Source organism: Cannabis sativa, chromosome 6 (assembly GCF_029168945.1).
Source record: "Cannabis sativa cultivar Pink pepper isolate KNU-18-1 chromosome 6, ASM2916894v1, whole genome shotgun sequence".
In the NCBI taxonomy this organism is placed as follows: Eukaryota; Viridiplantae; Streptophyta; class Magnoliopsida; order Rosales; family Cannabaceae; genus Cannabis; species Cannabis sativa.
In genome coordinates this window covers 5524865-5540852 of record NC_083606.1, presented here as the reverse complement: position 1 = coordinate 5540852, position 15988 = coordinate 5524865, and the positions used below count along the sequence as shown (strand labels likewise).

Below are 15988 nucleotides of genomic sequence, written 5' to 3'. Positions count from 1 at the left end.
GGTTAAGGTTGATCAAAGTTTCCATGATGTGATTTTATTTACTAATGAAGTGGATATGGATATGGATGGTTATGTACACTATGAATGGAGCCCTGTTCAATGTTCTCATTGTCATGGAATTGGACATTCGTTGATGGACTGCGTAAAGAAAGGAAAATAGAAGTAAGAATGGTGATTGAGAATGCGAAGAAAGAATGTGGGGAGGGGGGGAGCAGGGGCGGACCCACATATAACCGAGGTGGGGCAGTCACCCCCTGAAAAAAAAAATCGGGAAAAAAATATATATGCAATTTAGTTAGTTACAACATATATTTGTATATATTTGTAATAAAAGATGATATTTATGAGCATAATATTAACTTTGGTGTAGTGGTTAAGCTACTTAGAATATAAATTAGAGTACAAGAGTTCTAATCCTATTAAATGCATTTTTTTTTCTTTTTAAATTTACTTTTTTGCCCCCCTCATTTACCAAAAAAATTTACGCCCCCTCTCACTTTAAATCATAGGTCCGCCACTCGGGGGAGCCCCTACAAGTCATGGATAGAATTATGAGTAAATAAAGTGAATATGTAAATGGAGGTTAATAAATTAATATCTCATTGCAAATTGGGTTAGTAGTAGGTCTCTCTGAAACAAAAATAAAGTCATTTTAAGCTAGGAGCTATGTATGTTGCTATGTTTTTGGGTTGGTGCCTCTCCATAAAAAAAACATGTGACATCAACGGGGGAGAATCATTATAAGTTGGAATCTTTTAATGTTTATCAGTTAACATTTTCTTATGTACAAGCAAATTGATATGCATCTCGAAGTGGAATCAAGAGTAGGGAAGGAAAAGTTTTTTGTCACATTTGTATATGCTTTCAATGATGAAGCTAGTAGAGAGGTTCTTTGGAAGGATTTGAAGGCTCTGGCTAAAGGAATTTCATCTCCTTAGCTAGTGCTAGGAGACTTTAATGATATCCTTTGTGTTGAAGAGAAAGTTGGTGATCGGGTAAACATCACAAGATTAAAAAAAATTTAAAGATTGCATTAATAAGTGCCAATTAGAATATGTGAAGTTCTCAGGATCTTTCTTTACTTGGAATAACAAGCAAGGGAGTTGAAACAGAATTTACTCCAAATTTGATCGAGTGGTGGCTAATCGAGATTGGTTGGACAAATATACTTCAACCGAAGCAGTATTCCTTGCGGATGGTCAATTTGATCATTGTCCAATAATTTTGGCTATCTATCCAAAGCTAAAATCAGGGAAGAAACCTTTCAAGTATTATAGATTTTGGCAAAATTCTATTGAATTACCTAAAATTCTAATTGATAGTTAGAGTGTTCAGCAACAAGGTACACCAATGTTCTCCTTAGTCAACAAATTGAAAAGATTAAAAGGGGCGTTGAGAACTTTGAATAATAAGGTTAGAATTGGTGGCATTCAAGCATAGGAAGTGAGGGCCTTTAATGTGCTCAAAGGTTGTCAGGAGGAACTTCATAGGTTTCCAACCAACAAGGATTTATTTGATAAAGAATTAGCTAGCAGCCAATGAGGAGTATAAATAGGTGCATCAAAATTATTTGTCTTTCTTAACTTAAAAGGCTAAGATGCAATATTGGATAAAAAAGAAGATGCAAATACCACAATTTTTCATGCCATTAGTAGAGCTCGAAGGCAAGAAAATCACATTTACTCAATAAAAGACATGGAAGGACTGTGGGTGAATGATTCAAGTAAAGTAAATTATGCTTTCCTACAGTTCTACACTGAACTCTTAGGAGCCAAAATGGCTAATAGAAGATTATATATTTTTGACAAGTGTCAATGTGTTGGGTCCATTCTTCCACCTTGGAAGATCGCTACCTTACATTGATTTCCACATTAGTATGATATTGTTCGCTTTAGGCTTAAGCCCTCACGGTTTTGTTTTTGGGCACCTTCTCAAAATGCCTCCTACTAATGAAGTAGGTGAAACACTTATATCCAAGATAATTTTTGCCTATTCTTCCAATGTCAGATTTAGATTGATACCCCAACAGAATGAGGTTGGCCCAGTGGTGAGTAGTGAACAAAATTAAATGTTGGTCAAACCATACACAAAAAAAGAAGTGAAAGCTACTGTATTTGATATTCCAAGTCAAAAGGATTTGGGACCGAATGATGTGTGTGATGTTGTTCTTTCTTTCTTACATTCATGGAGAATTCTTAAGAAAATAAACTCCACAACAATCACTTCAATTCCTAAGATTTCTTGTTCTGATTCTGTAAATAATTTCAAATTTATTTCTTAATGTATTATAATATACAAAGTTGCAACAAAATTGGTTTTTGCACGACTAGGGAAGATATATATTTCCAATCTAATAATCCAAAATCAAGGTGGATTCATTAAGGAAGATTCATTACCTATAATATAATAGTATGTCATTATTTAGTGAAGCATTATGAGATGAAGAATGCTAAGGCTAACTATATGCTCAAACTTGACTTACAAAAGGCCTATGAGAGATTTCTTAGAGAAAATGATACTTGCTCTTCAGTTCTAAAAAATGATTTGTATTCGTATCGCAAAATTTAGATTTCTGTTTGATGAGTCCTTGCATGAATTTTTGGGCAAAGTATGAGAAGTGAAGAACTTTAGAGAAGGAAGGAGAAAATGCAGAGAAAAATGCAGAGTGAATCCTCTGCTCTCTATTTTGTATTATTGCAATTAAGGAATGAATGATACAACAAGTTGTTTATAGTTAGGGTTAGTCTTGAATAAGAAGACTAAATATCAAGAAGCCTAGTGGACAAGTGGTAACAACCTACAACTTGTCTTAACAGAATTATTACTAACAATTAACTAACATCTTATTCCTAATAGCCCCCTTCAAGATGGATTGTATATAGTAGATATTCCCATCTTGGATACAATATAGTTAAAAGATGAGGGGAGGAGAGCTTTGGTGAAGATGTCGGCCAAATTGTTATTTGAATGGACGTGAAGTAACTTGAGTGTTCCTTGCTGAATCTTCTTGCGGATAAAATGGCAATCAATTTCTACATGTTTGGTGCGTTCATGATATACCGGGTTTTCGCTGATGTGGATGGCAGCAGTACTGTCACAGTATAGAGACGCAGGTTTGTTGAGTGATATGCCAAAATCTTTGAGGAGAGCTACAATCCAAGTTACTTCGGAAGTGGCATTGGCCATGGCGCGGTATTCGGCTTTAGCAGATGATCGAGAAACAACTTGTTGCTTTTTTGATTTCCAAGAGACAAGAGCTTGGCCAAGGAAGACACAGTATCCTGATATGGATCGACGTGTGTCTTGACATGCTCCCCAATCAGCGTCTGCAAAGAAAGAAAGTTGAACATTTGTTGAAGATAAGCTAGTTTCAGCAAAAGCTGAAACATGTGGGGTGGTGTTTGATGGATGAAAAAGACCTTGTCCGGGAGTGCGTTTGAGATATTGTAAGATTCGATGGGTAGCTTGTAGATGGGGCACTCTCGGACATGTTAGGAATTGACTTAGATGGTTAACAGCATAAGAAATATCGGGCCTCGTGATGGTGAGGTATATTAATTTTCCGATTAAGCTTCGATAGATAGTAGGGTCGGGAAGGAGGTTCCCTTTGTCTTTGCTGAGTTTAAGGTTTATTTCCATTGGAGTGGAAGCCAGTTTAGCACCAAGATAACCTGTGTCAGCAAGAAGTTGTAAGGTGAAGGGTCTTTGGGAAATAGAAATCCCATGTTTTGTTCTTCCAATTTTCAAGCTGAGAAAGAACTTGAGTGGCCCTATATCTTTAAGGGTGAACTTGTTGTCCAAGAATTGTTTGAAATGAGTTATGGCTAGTTTGTTATTGCTAGCCACTATTATGTCATTGACGTAAATTAGGACAGCAAGAGTGAGGGTAGGTGTTTGTTTGATGAATAGAGAGTTATCTGAAAGGGATTGATGAAATCCTTCAGCTTTCAATGTGGTACTTAGTTTTTCGTACCATTGTCTAGAGGCTTGTTTAAGGCCATATATGCTCTTATTGAGTTTGCAAACTGAGTCGGGAGGAGATTTGTATCCCGGAGGGAGTTTCATGTAGACCTCTTCATGGAGGTCGCCATGTAAGAAAGCGTTATTGATGTCAATTTGGTGGACATCCCAATTATGCATTGCAACTAGTGCAAGGAAAATTTTGAGTGTATTGAACTTAGCCACGGGAGCATAGGTTTGATCATAGTCTATGCCTTGTTTTTGATTGAATCCTTTAGCTACAAGTCAAGCTTTGAAGCGAACAACTTCACCGAATTCATTGTATTTGACTTTGTATACCCATTTGCAACCAATGGCCTTGTGGCTAGGAGGTAACTTGGTGACAGTCCATGTATTGTTTTTTTCCAAAGCATTGGTTTCAGTATCCATTGCTTGAAGCCAATGTTTAAATTGTGAAGCTTCAGAGTATGATTGAGGCTCAACATGAGAATAAGCTGCAAGGACAGTAGCTCGAAAATGAGGGCTGAGCTTAGCATAGGAAATGAATTTTTCAATTGGAAAAGCAGTTGAGGTTGTATGACAGATATAATCTGTTAAATATTTTGGTTTAACCACGGGTCTGCCAGCTTTGGATTGAAGCAAAGGTTGTGGAATTGAATTGGTAGGGGAAATGTTTGTAGCAGTAGCATCAGTTATAGGAGCAGAAACTGATGTTGGTTTTGGATTAATATCCGTTTGTGGGGCTGTTTGTGAAGAAAAACCAGGTTGTGAACTGGTTTGTTGTGATGTTGCTGGGGTGATGGCTGCATCAGTTTGTGAGTTATGGTCCTTGGAGGGGACAAGTGGAATGGGGAGTGATATGTTATCACTGGTGTGAGGTATTGGTGTGGGATTGACACCAGAATGTGTTGATAAATGGTCAACACGATGTGGCTGCTGTGAAGTTGCAGCAGTATGATGTTGTTTGGTTGTGTTGATAGGATCAAACACAGGTTTGATAAATGAATTAAAAAAATTATTTATCTTGTGAGAAGATGTATAACCTGTGAAGGGAAATATGTCTTCATGAAATATTACATCTCGAGAGTAATTAGCGAATCATTAATAATTTGCATATCTGCCACCCCTAATATACAATCTAACACTGCTTTAGAAACTAGAGGGCCAACAATATCTCAGTATTCTTGATAAAACAAGGCACTCATTCCATCTGGACCAGGGCTTTTATCCGCATGCATACTGAAAACTGCTCGTTCAACTTCTTCCATTGTAAAGGTCTTCGTCAATGTTTCATTCATGTCATCTGTAACCACTTGCTCGACAGCTTGTAACAACTCCTCAATGCTTTGATTTGTAGGCATAATCGACGTAAAGAGTGCAGAATAGTAATTTTTTGTGATATCACCTATGGCATCGTTACTTGTACACCATATATAATCTTCATTAAATAAACCTAAAATGTACAACCAAAATAACCTTAATCATTCGATTTATAAAATACTTATGGGCTAACAACTCATATTCCTTTATACGTCATTTTCTCTATATATACTTTACCTCAATGATGTAACTTGTATCCATCAAACCTAATCTATTTAAGTTAATTCATAACACCTTTAAGAACATAACCTATATTTAAAAGTATATTAGCATAATTATTATTACATAACCTTAACCTTAATGATTTGAGTTTGAAACACCTTTCCTCAACCTATTCTAAGCCACTCATGAAAGATCACTAGTTAAACTATTCAATCTATTTATTGCCCTAATTAAAACACATGTAAATCACATCCAATGGCAATTATATTAAAATTCTTATCCAAACTATACTTTACTCTATATTTAATTTACAATAAAAATTACCTCGAATTATATTATTCTTCCTTCGTGCATTTGCCTTCTTGTGGAAAAATTTGGTATTCTGATCACTAGCCTGTAACCATTGGACCCTTGCCCTTTGCTGCCAGAAGACCTCCTCCTTTAATAGCAGATCATTGAGTTTATTTTCCAATTGCTGAGATCCTTCGCTGGAACATCCTTTACTTTGCAAATTGTGCATTTGAACTACTTTTTTATGCGCATCTTTAATTTCTCGAAATAAAGATCCATACTTATTCTGATGCAAAGTATCCAGGTTTGAAGCACAATGAAATTACATTTAAATATACAAAGAACAAAAAACTCTTTAATTAATCATTATATTTCTTCTTAATTTTTGAAAAATTAGAATAAACTAAAGAATCACCACATTTAATAAAACTAATGATTTAAAGATTTCTACAATAATTTAAATTGTTGGATCAACATTATATATAACATAAAAATTGCTAAATATATAAAAATAAAACAAATATATATAAAATTAAAAATATATATAAATTAATTGTTACCTCGATCAATGAAAACTATGAGAGCTTTAAAGGAAGGAGCATTATCAGTGAGGAGTCAATATCTGGGATATCTTGATCAATAGGCTCTTCAGCTCCAAGATAAGCAAATATTGGACCTAATTTGTTAATATTGTTATTCCAATATTTGGAATTCACTAAATACCTTTGTTCAAAACTTGAGTAACTTTCTGGCCTATAATTGAAATGATCCAATGTTTGGTTGTAGGAAAACGTTTCGAAATCATCGAAAATTGAAGCCCCCGAAATTAGGGTTTCGGGGTTGTGGAGGAACAACCTATCTCCGGTGGGACTTAGTCTCGGAAATTTTGTGAAGAAATTGTTGTTTTTTGGAGAAGAAGAAGAAGTAATAGTAATAGTATTTTAGACCTTGAAATGTTGGAGAACTTCATGATATGATTTTTGGTATTGATATTTTGGTACAATAATAGTTTATATATGTAATTGTAATTTATATTGGGAAGAAAGGTAGGAATAATTCTCTTGCCATTTTTAGATAATAATTTTGGATAATTCTTGAGTAGAGGTATTCAAAATTACTTTAGGTAAAATTATTTTTTTTAATATGTGTCATTATTTTATTTTATGCCCATTAAATATTATTTTCTTATTTTTTTACATATATAATTATTTATTAAAAACACTATATATTTTTTTTTAACAAAAAAAAAAAACTATCATTCACTTCTATCTTCTTCTCCTCCATTTTTTTCTCTAAAAAGTTCTTAAAAGTTACTTATCAAACAACCTAAACTATAATCAAAAATAAGAACTTTGATTTTTTTTTTTAAAGAAAAATAGAAGTTGAGACTCAAAAATTCTCTAATGGCAAAGTCAAAGAAGAATGTAAAAAAAAAAAAAAAAAAAAATGGGAGAATATGAGTATTTTTGATAAATAATTATAAAAAAATAAATTAGGAAATAAAATTAAATATGGACATAAAATGAAACAATGACACCTATTTAAATAAAATGACTCTATATAAAGTTATTTTTAATACCTCTCTCCACTGAAGCATTAAATCTATCTTATATCGTGTTAAATTAATTTAAATTTGACATATCAATTAATTTTTTATTTATTAGAAAATAAACACTCAACAAAAAAAGAAGAAACCCAATGCTATTCAATATAGGTGTCAGTTTTAAACCGTCGGTCAGGTTACAAATAAAATATAAATACATTATAGAGAAAAACTAGAATAATACAGAAATGGTATCATTCATTGCTGCTTATATTTTATCTCTATTCTTAATAATTTTATGTGTTAATAATTTTCATCACCAGCAGCAGGTTCTGGCGTTGGCTTCCTCTGGATCCGATCATGGTATGTATACATATTAATTAATATTCTAATTAATATGCAGAAAATATTTTGGTAATAATAAAAAAAGTACTTGACACATATATCATATAAATTATGTCATTAACAATTATTCTTTTTTTGAAAAAATAATGTTACAGATTTTAGGTACATGAAATCTGTGCATGATGCTACAGAGATGTCATTAGAGGAAGAATATTATGACTACATCATAATTGGTGGTGGCACAGCCGGGTGTCCCTTGGCTGCCACCCTATCCGAAAACTACTCAGTTCTTGTCCTCGAAAGAGGCAGTGTCCCCACAGCTAACCCGAACGTCTTGCACCTACACGGATTTTTCGCCAATCTCATGCAAGAAGAAGAAGAAACTAGAGTTACCCCGGCCCAGAGGTTCACTTCTGAGGACGGGGTTGAGAATGCGAGAGGTAGGGTTTTGGGAGGGACGAGCATGATTAATGCTGGGTTCTTTTCGCGAGGCAATGAGGGTTTCTTTTCGAAGCCTGGAGTAAAATGGGAGATGGATAGAGTAGAGAAGGCGTATGAGTGGGTTGAAGAGAGTATAGTGTTTCGGCCTAAGTTGCCCCTTTGGCAATCTTCCTTTAGAGATGCTTTGTTAGAAATTGGTGTGGGTCCTGATAATGAATTCGATTTGAATCACAAACTTGGTACTAAAATTTCTGGATCAACTTTTGATGAAGTTGGGAGAAGACATGGTGCTGTGGAGCTTCTTAATAAAGGAAATTTGCAGAACTTAAAAGTTGTTGTTCATGCCTATTATGATTGTTAGTTCTTCTGCTCATAGCTTAACACCAGAGAGAAAACAATGGAGAAAGATAGAGAAAGAAGAAGAAACAGAGAAGAGAGAAAAAGAGACTGAAAGGCAGAGAAAGAGATTGAAAGTGTTTGTTGTATTCATCAACTGTTCTGAGTACAAGAGCTGTTATATTTATACACATCAGAGTAGTAGAAAAGAAGGAAAAGAGAAGGAGCTGATAACAACTTATAACAACTTTCTAACTACCCTGAAACAGACAGTAACAACCTAATAACAACCCAGAACAGTGTCCCTAATACCTCCCCGCAAACTCACAATTGGAAGGGCTTGCAATTGTGAGTTTGGTACAAAATGCTGGAAAACTATGACTGGAAATGGACTTTGTAAGACCATCAGCAAGTTGATCTGTAGCAGGGACATGTTTGACTTGAACTTGTTTACGAAGAACCTTCTCACGAACAAAGTAAAGGTCAAGTTCGATGTGTTTGGTGCGCGCGTGAAGAACCGGATTGGCAGCAAGCAGAACAGTGCTAAGATTGTCGCACCAAACAGTGGGAGGTGTTGTTTGAGGTATCTGAAGCTCAGTAAAGAGTGAGTGCAGCCATGTGAGTTCAGAAACACAATTAGCCAAGCTCCGGTATTCAGCTTCTGTACTGTATCGGCTTATTGTCTGTTGCTTCTTACACTGCCAAGTGATGAGATTGCCACCTAGAAAAATTGCAAAACCAGAGGTAGATCGCCGATCATCAGGATCGGAAGCCCAATCGGCATCACAGAAAGCAGTGAGATCAGTCGAGGGTGACTTATGTAGATGCAGGCCATGGTCAATTGTGCCACTAAGATAACGGAGAATCCGTTTCACAGCTTGCCAATGTGGTTGGAGAGGAGTTTTCATGAATTGACAAACTTTGTTAACACTAAATGCAAGCTCGGGGCGAGTGATTAGAAGATATTGTAAAGCACCTACAATTGACCTGTAGAGTTGGGGATTATCAAACGGTTCATGACCATGTGCCGAGAGCTTTAAACCACTCACCATAGGGTGGGAAGAGGTTTTGCATCCTGCATTTGAGCCTTGAGTAGAAGATCTCTAATGTATTTGGATTGGGATAAGTGCAGCCCTTGGGGAGTAGATTGTACTTCAATACCAAGAAAATAACTCAAATCCCCGAGGTCTTTTAGAGAGAACTGAGAGTTTAAGGATTGCACAATGGTGGTAATGAGATTAGAGTCACTTCCAGTGATGATAATGTCATCTACATATACTAGGATGAGAGTAGTAGAAGTAGATGTGTGAAGAGTGAACAAGGACCTGTCAGACTTTGAAGAGGAGAACCCAAGAGTAAGGAGGCTAGTGTGCAATTTGTCAAACCAAGCCCGAGGGGCTTGTTTGAGGCCATACAAGGCTTTGTGTAATTTGCACACTAGATGAGGAGCATTGGGGAGAACGAACCCGGGGGGTTGTTGCATGTAAACTTCCGCTTGCAAATCACCATTAAGAAACGCATTGTTCACATCTAATTGTTTGATATCCCAACCCCTTGAAATAGCCATAGAGAGAACAACTCTTATGGTAACCGGTTTCACAACAGGACTAAACGTTTCGGTGAAGTCGAAACCGGGTTGTTGATGGAACCCTTTAGCAACAAGGCGAGCCTTGAACTTGGATGTAGTGCCATCAGGATTTTCCTTCTTTCGATAAACCCACTTGCACCCAATAGCCTCTCTTCCTTCGGGTAAGACCACATAGGTCCATGTTTTATTTTTCTTGAGGGCAACCATTTCAGTAGACATGGCACGGTTCCAGTGAGCACTTTGGAGAGCTTGCTTGACACTTGAAGGCTCTTGAGAAACTAAGTATGCTTTTAATTTTCTGATGCCAGACTTGGCACGAGTCTGCATCTGGTGTGAGTTCACTGGAATGGTTGATGTAGACTCAGTAGGTGCAGTAGGGTCTGTAGGCATGGCACTTGTGGTGGTATTCCTCACACCAGCAGTATTAGAGACATCCGCAATACTAGGCACAGCAGTAGATTGATCAGTAGCAGCAACCCGATCACTGGAACCTGGTGTTGAGTGTGTTGTTTGAGGTGCAGGGTCTGTAGCAGCTGTGGTGGATGGTAAAGATTGAGTATCAGACATTGGAGTTGGTTCCTGCACAGTGGGAAATGAACTACACAAGTTGTGAGAGTTAGAAATAAGTGAGTTGTGATGTTGTGTATGAGCAGTGGGAATTATTGCAGAGGGATAAAATGAAGCCATAACCTCAGTAGTAATTGGAGGATGTTTGTGTAAAGCATGAGGAAAATGACACTCATCAAAAATAACATCCCTTGAAATGTACACCCTACCCGATTGGTCTAGACATTTATACCCTTTGTGATTGAGACTATACCCAATAAAAGTACAAGGAGAGGATCTAAATTGTAGTTTGTGCCTATTGTAAGGTCTTATATTGGGATAGCAAGAGCAACCAAAGGTTTTGAGTTGAGTATAATCAGGTGGGATGTGAAAGAGAGTTTCTATAGGTGATTTGTAATTAAGAACAGGTGTAGGCAGCCTATTATGAATGTACACAGCTGTTCGAAAAGCTTCATCCCAATATTGCAAAGGCATGGAAGCTTGGGCAAGTAAGGTGAGGCCATTCTCAACTATATGTCTATGTTTTCGTTCAGCTAAGCCATTTTGCTCATGGGTGGTGGGACATGGATGTCTATGAACTATACCAGCCGCTTGTAGAGTACTAGTAAAGGACCTATATTCCCCTCCCCAATCCGTTTGAAGAACTTTTATTTTGGTGCCAAGTTGCAATTCAGATTCGGCTTTGAAATGGTGAAAGGTTTTGAGTGCCTCATCTTTGGTTTTAAGCATATAAATCCATGTAAACCTCGAATATGCATCAACAAAGTGGATATAATATTTATAGCCATTAGTTGAAGGAATATAGGAGGGTCCCCATAAATCCGAGACAACCAACTCAAGAGGGGTAGTGTAAGTAGTGTGAGAAGCCTTGGGAAAAGGTAATTTATGAATTTTACCCAAGCAACAAGCTGCACAAACAGAATTGGACACTTTATTTGCATTTTGAACATTACAAGCATGAAGCACAGACTTGACAACCTTTTCAGAAGGATGTCCAAGTCTATTGTGCCAAATATCAAAAGGAGACATAGTATGCATGGAGTGTACATGAGTGGAATCTATGTTTAAAGTGGGAATACTGGCTGTAGCAGTGAGTGTTTGTGGCTGTATAGATTGAAGAGGGACGGGGCTGCTTGGAACAGGTGGTGAGGAGACTGAATTCAGCAGGTGTAACTGAGAAGAATCAAAGGAATACAGGCCATTCCGGTATGTCCCAGTCAGCAGTACATTGCGAGAAACCTGATCTTTGACAAAACAAACATCGGGGTGAAACTCAAAATATACATTGTTATCTCTAGTGAACTTGGAAACACTTAAGAGATTTTTGGTTAGTGCAGGAACATGAAGTAAATTACTCAAAATAAGAGGAGAAGGAATTGAAGCATTTGAAAGAAAAGAATAACCAATGTGTTTGATAGGCAAACCTGTACCATCACCAACAAAAAGCTGTTCAGACCCTTCATAGTTGGAACTGGCAGCCAAGTTTTGAGCATCGGGCGTACAGTGATTGGTAGCTCCGGAATCGGGGTACCAGTTGCTGTCACTTTGAGTATTGGTGTGCATTAGATTTGCTTGAGGAGTAGGGGAAGCATTGTTGGTTTGCACACCAGTAAAACTCTTGTCGAATCTATAGAAGCAATCGACCACAGTATGGCCTATTTTGTGACATAGCTGGCATTGGGGGCGGCCAGAACTTGTGACAACACGGCCTCCTCTATTGCTGCTGCTACGATGAGCCTGGGGATTTGGAGAGTGGTTATACTGAGTGAACGGATACTGATATCCCCGTGGAACAAAGCCAGTTGGATGGTAAGGTGAAGCTCCTCGAGAGTTGCCTCTGGAATGTGAAAAATTTGGGGAAAAAGTACCAAATTGCAGCGGAGGTCTGGGAGGGAAACCAGGTGGAAAACCAGCTTTGAATCGATTTTGATACACAACATTGGCTTCAGATTGTTGGTCAGTATCAGAAACAGCCACATTGACATGGAATTCCGATTCTTGATCTGTCTTTTCGATTCTCGATTCCGAAGCAAGAAGCAATGCTTCAATCTCTCCAACAGTATACCCTTCGATTCTTGTATTGGTAGATATGACAAAAGTGTCATAGGCACTCGGAAGACCTTTGAAGATGGCTGCGATGTGATCACGGTCACTTAAAACTTCACCAACTGAGGCGAGTAAGTCGACATGTTGCTTAACTTTGAGTAAGTAATCGTTCAACGGTTGAGTGCCTTTCTTGAGATTTTGCAACTTAGTTCGGAATTCAAGAATTTTGGAAGAAACTTGAAGTGTGAAATGTTTCTCAAGAGTGGACCAGATCTGGCGAGCTGTATGACAACCAACCATTCTTGTTAATAGGCTTTCGGACATTGAAGAGAGAATCCATGAAACCAGCAGCTGGTCCTGGACATCCCAATCAAGAAACTCCGGATTATAGGTCTTTGATGCCCGATCTTCATCCGACAGAAATTGTGGAGGAGGAGCTACATCTTGAATGAATTTAAGCAGCCGATTGCCACGGATGGCCGCAAGAACCCGTCGTTTCCGGAAGCAAGAAGTTGTGATCGTTGAGTTTAACAGAGAGATTATGAGAAAAATATACAGGAGAGAACTCATCTGTCGCACGGGTGCGATTTCCTCGAGAAGCAGGGTAGGAGTTGGCTGTATTTCCCAGATTCGGTGGATTGGAGTGATTCGAAGCTCCAACAGTCGCCATGTTTGCGTTGAGGGGGGGGAATTCGAGCTCTGATACCATATTATGATTGTTAGTTCTTCTGCTCATAGTTTAACACCAGAGAGAAAACAATGGAGAAAGATAGAGAAAGAAGAAGAAACAGAGAAGAGAGAAAAAGAGACTGAAAGGCAGAGAAAGAGATTGAAAGTGTTTGTTGTATTCATCAACTGTTCTGAGTACAAGAGCTGTTATATTTATACACATCAGAGTAGTAGAAAAGAAGGAAAAGAGAAGGAGCTGATAACAACTTATAACAACTTTCTAACTACCCTGAAACAGACAGTAACAACCTAATAACAACCCAGAACAGTGTCCCTAATAATGCCACTGTGGAAAAAATCATCTTCTCTACAAAAGTATCAAGTAATAATAATATAGATATTTAATTAAATTGCTTTGATTTATTTAATAATGATTTTCATGTATCTTGCTTAATTATGTAGTTTTATTTATTTTTACAACTATTTTTGTTTTACTAAATTATAAACTAACACATGACTTGTTATGAAACACAGGAAATTATCATTCTGGCGATGACAATGATCATGATAACAACCCTCCAAGTATGTAAGAAATTTTTTATATTAATTAATTTATTTAAATTTTGACAAAAACTACAAAGAAATGTAATATCTCTGACCAGTGGTGAATAACATTTTTCAAATTTTTTATTGTATATCCTCGAATATAATTTAATTATAAATTTGTGGTGTAGAAATTGTGGATCTAAATTCTCATCCCAATTTGTATTATTTTAATATACAAAGTCTCATGAGTCATGATGACCTTATTTTACCTTTTCGAGAAAAACAAAAATTATTGAGTAACCGGCCTACTACCTGTGGAAGGAAAGAAAGATAGGATAGAAATTAAATATATGAATAGATTGAATATGGAGAATTTTATTTGTAATTTGTAACAAAAACAAAATTATAAAGGCATTCAATTTTATTATTTTTTTTTTGGTATAAAATACATATTTTTAAAGAGAAATACTTTATATATTATTTTTTTTAATTTATAGTTTGAGTTACTCCGATAATTTCTATATGAGTTGCAATATAAATTTCAGTTGCGATTTAGTTGCTCCGTTAATTGTTATGTGAGTTGCTGTGTAAATTTCCACAAAATTCAAAATAATAATACTTTAAAAGTTAAAGATCCCTATTTTTAATTTATACAATTTTCTTTCCTTTTGATCACATTCTAAATATTTATATATTTATATATATATATAATAAAATATACTTTAAATATAAGATAAACAATTAAAACTAGAAAAAAATATAAAATATTTTTAGAGTTAAAAAAAAAAGTCAAGAAAGTACATTGAAAAGAAAAAAAAAAATATTCAGAGTAAACTTCAAGATTAGAGTGCTAATTAAATTATAAAAGTTTTTGAGGTGTATCTATTTTGTATGTGATTCTTGCATAAATGTTTGAGATAAATGATTGTTTTTATACATATATTTTCACAGAACCTTATGCCATTGGAGTGATATATAGTGATTCAAAAGGAAAGTCTCACACAGTGTTAATTAAACGCAAAGGAGAAGTCATATTAAGTGCTGGTGCAATTGGAAGTCCTCAACTTTTGCTACTAAGTGGAATTGGCCCACATTCTTACCTCTCATCACTTAATATCCCAATAGTTCATTCTCAACCCAATGTAGGAGATTTCATTGCTGATAACCCTCGTAACAACATTAATCTCATAATCCCATCACCAACTGATCCTTCCCCAGTTCAAGTTGTAGGCATTACAAACCATTATTTCATCGAAACCATCTCGGCTAATCTTCCAGCTTCCCTAACTCCGTTACCTTTCAGCGTGTACCCTAAGTCCTCCACCGCGCATTTGGGTATGACCGTCATTTGTGAGAAGCTAAGGCAACCCTTGTCAAGTGGCTCTCTATGGTTGGCTTTGCCCAACGATGTGAGAGTCACTCCACATGTGCGGTTCAACTACTTCTCTCACCCTAAAGACCTCTCCCAGTGTGTCAATGGGGTCAGGAAGATTGGGGAGATGTTAGAAACCAATGCCATGGAACGATTTAAGATGGTTGATTCTAATGAAGAGAGAAATTTTATGTATTTTGGGCCTTCTTTGCCGACGAATCAATCAGATGAGTCGGCAATGGAAGAATTTTGTCGAAGCAGTGTGACAACCATATGGCATTACCATGGTGATGCACGGTCGGGAAAGTTGTGGATGGTGATTTTCGAGTTATGGGGGTTAACTCGCTTCGTGTTGTGGATGGTTCTACTTTTCGTGTCTCTCCCGGAACCAATCCTCAAGCCACTGTCATGATGTTAGGCCGGTAAGTTAGTTAAATTATATTTGAATCAAATTAATTAATAGAAAACAACATATATAATCTTTCTCATAACTCTTTTTGTGTTTGTGTTTGATTAATTTGAGCAGGTATGTTGGGCTTAAGATGTTGCAAGAAAGAGAAGCCGAAGCAAATGTAGAGTAATATTATTAGATCATAATAAAATTCTTGCATGCATATGGAATATATTTTAGTAATAATTATCTATATAATAAGTTTTATGAATATGGATTAAATAAAATGTAACAGATATATTAATGTGTGAAAATATTATTATTTGTCAAAATGTAACATTTCTTTGAAAA

The 15988-nt window shown here is 36.3% G+C and overlaps 2 protein-coding genes across 2 annotated transcripts; both read left to right on the top strand.

Annotated features, from left to right (window-relative positions):
- The first annotated feature begins 7530 nt into the window (after positions 1 to 7530).
- Positions 7531 to 8483, top strand: LOC133039112 ((R)-mandelonitrile lyase 1-like). The gene is made up of 2 exons (XM_061117925.1): positions 7531 to 7699; positions 7837 to 8483. Exons 1-2 carry the CDS (start codon positions 7585 to 7587, stop codon positions 8481 to 8483), a joined length of 762 nt encoding a protein of 253 aa, XP_060973908.1. The 5' UTR covers positions 7531 to 7584.
- Positions 8484 to 13371: 4888 nt separating this feature from the next.
- Positions 13372 to 15658, top strand: LOC133039111 ((R)-mandelonitrile lyase 1-like). The gene is made up of 4 exons (XM_061117924.1): positions 13372 to 13534; positions 13627 to 13710; positions 13863 to 13910; positions 14826 to 15658. The coding sequence occupies exons 1-4, from the start codon at positions 13372 to 13374 to the stop codon at positions 15656 to 15658; spliced, it is 1128 nt and encodes a 375-aa protein (XP_060973907.1).
- The last annotated feature ends 330 nt before the right edge of the window (positions 15659 to 15988 follow it).

What these genes read in the sequence shown, in the direction of transcription:
- LOC133039112 (XM_061117925.1), top strand. Translation starts at nt 7,585, where the DNA reads ATGGTATCATTCATTGCTGCTTATATTTTATCTCTATTCTTAATAATT. An exon ending in TTCCTCTGGATCCGATCATG is followed by an intron (nt 7,700 to 7,836) that starts GTATGTATACAT and finishes ATAATGTTACAG; the next exon opens with ATTTTAGGTACATGAAATCT.
- LOC133039111 (XM_061117924.1), top strand. Translation starts at nt 13,372, where the DNA reads ATGATTGTTAGTTCTTCTGCTCATAGTTTAACACCAGAGAGAAAACAA. An exon ending in CTTCTCTACAAAAGTATCAA is followed by an intron (nt 13,711 to 13,862) that starts GTAATAATAATA and finishes TATGAAACACAG; the next exon opens with GAAATTATCATTCTGGCGAT. An exon ending in TCATGATAACAACCCTCCAA is followed by an intron (nt 13,911 to 14,825) that starts GTATGTAAGAAA and finishes ATATTTTCACAG; the next exon opens with AACCTTATGCCATTGGAGTG.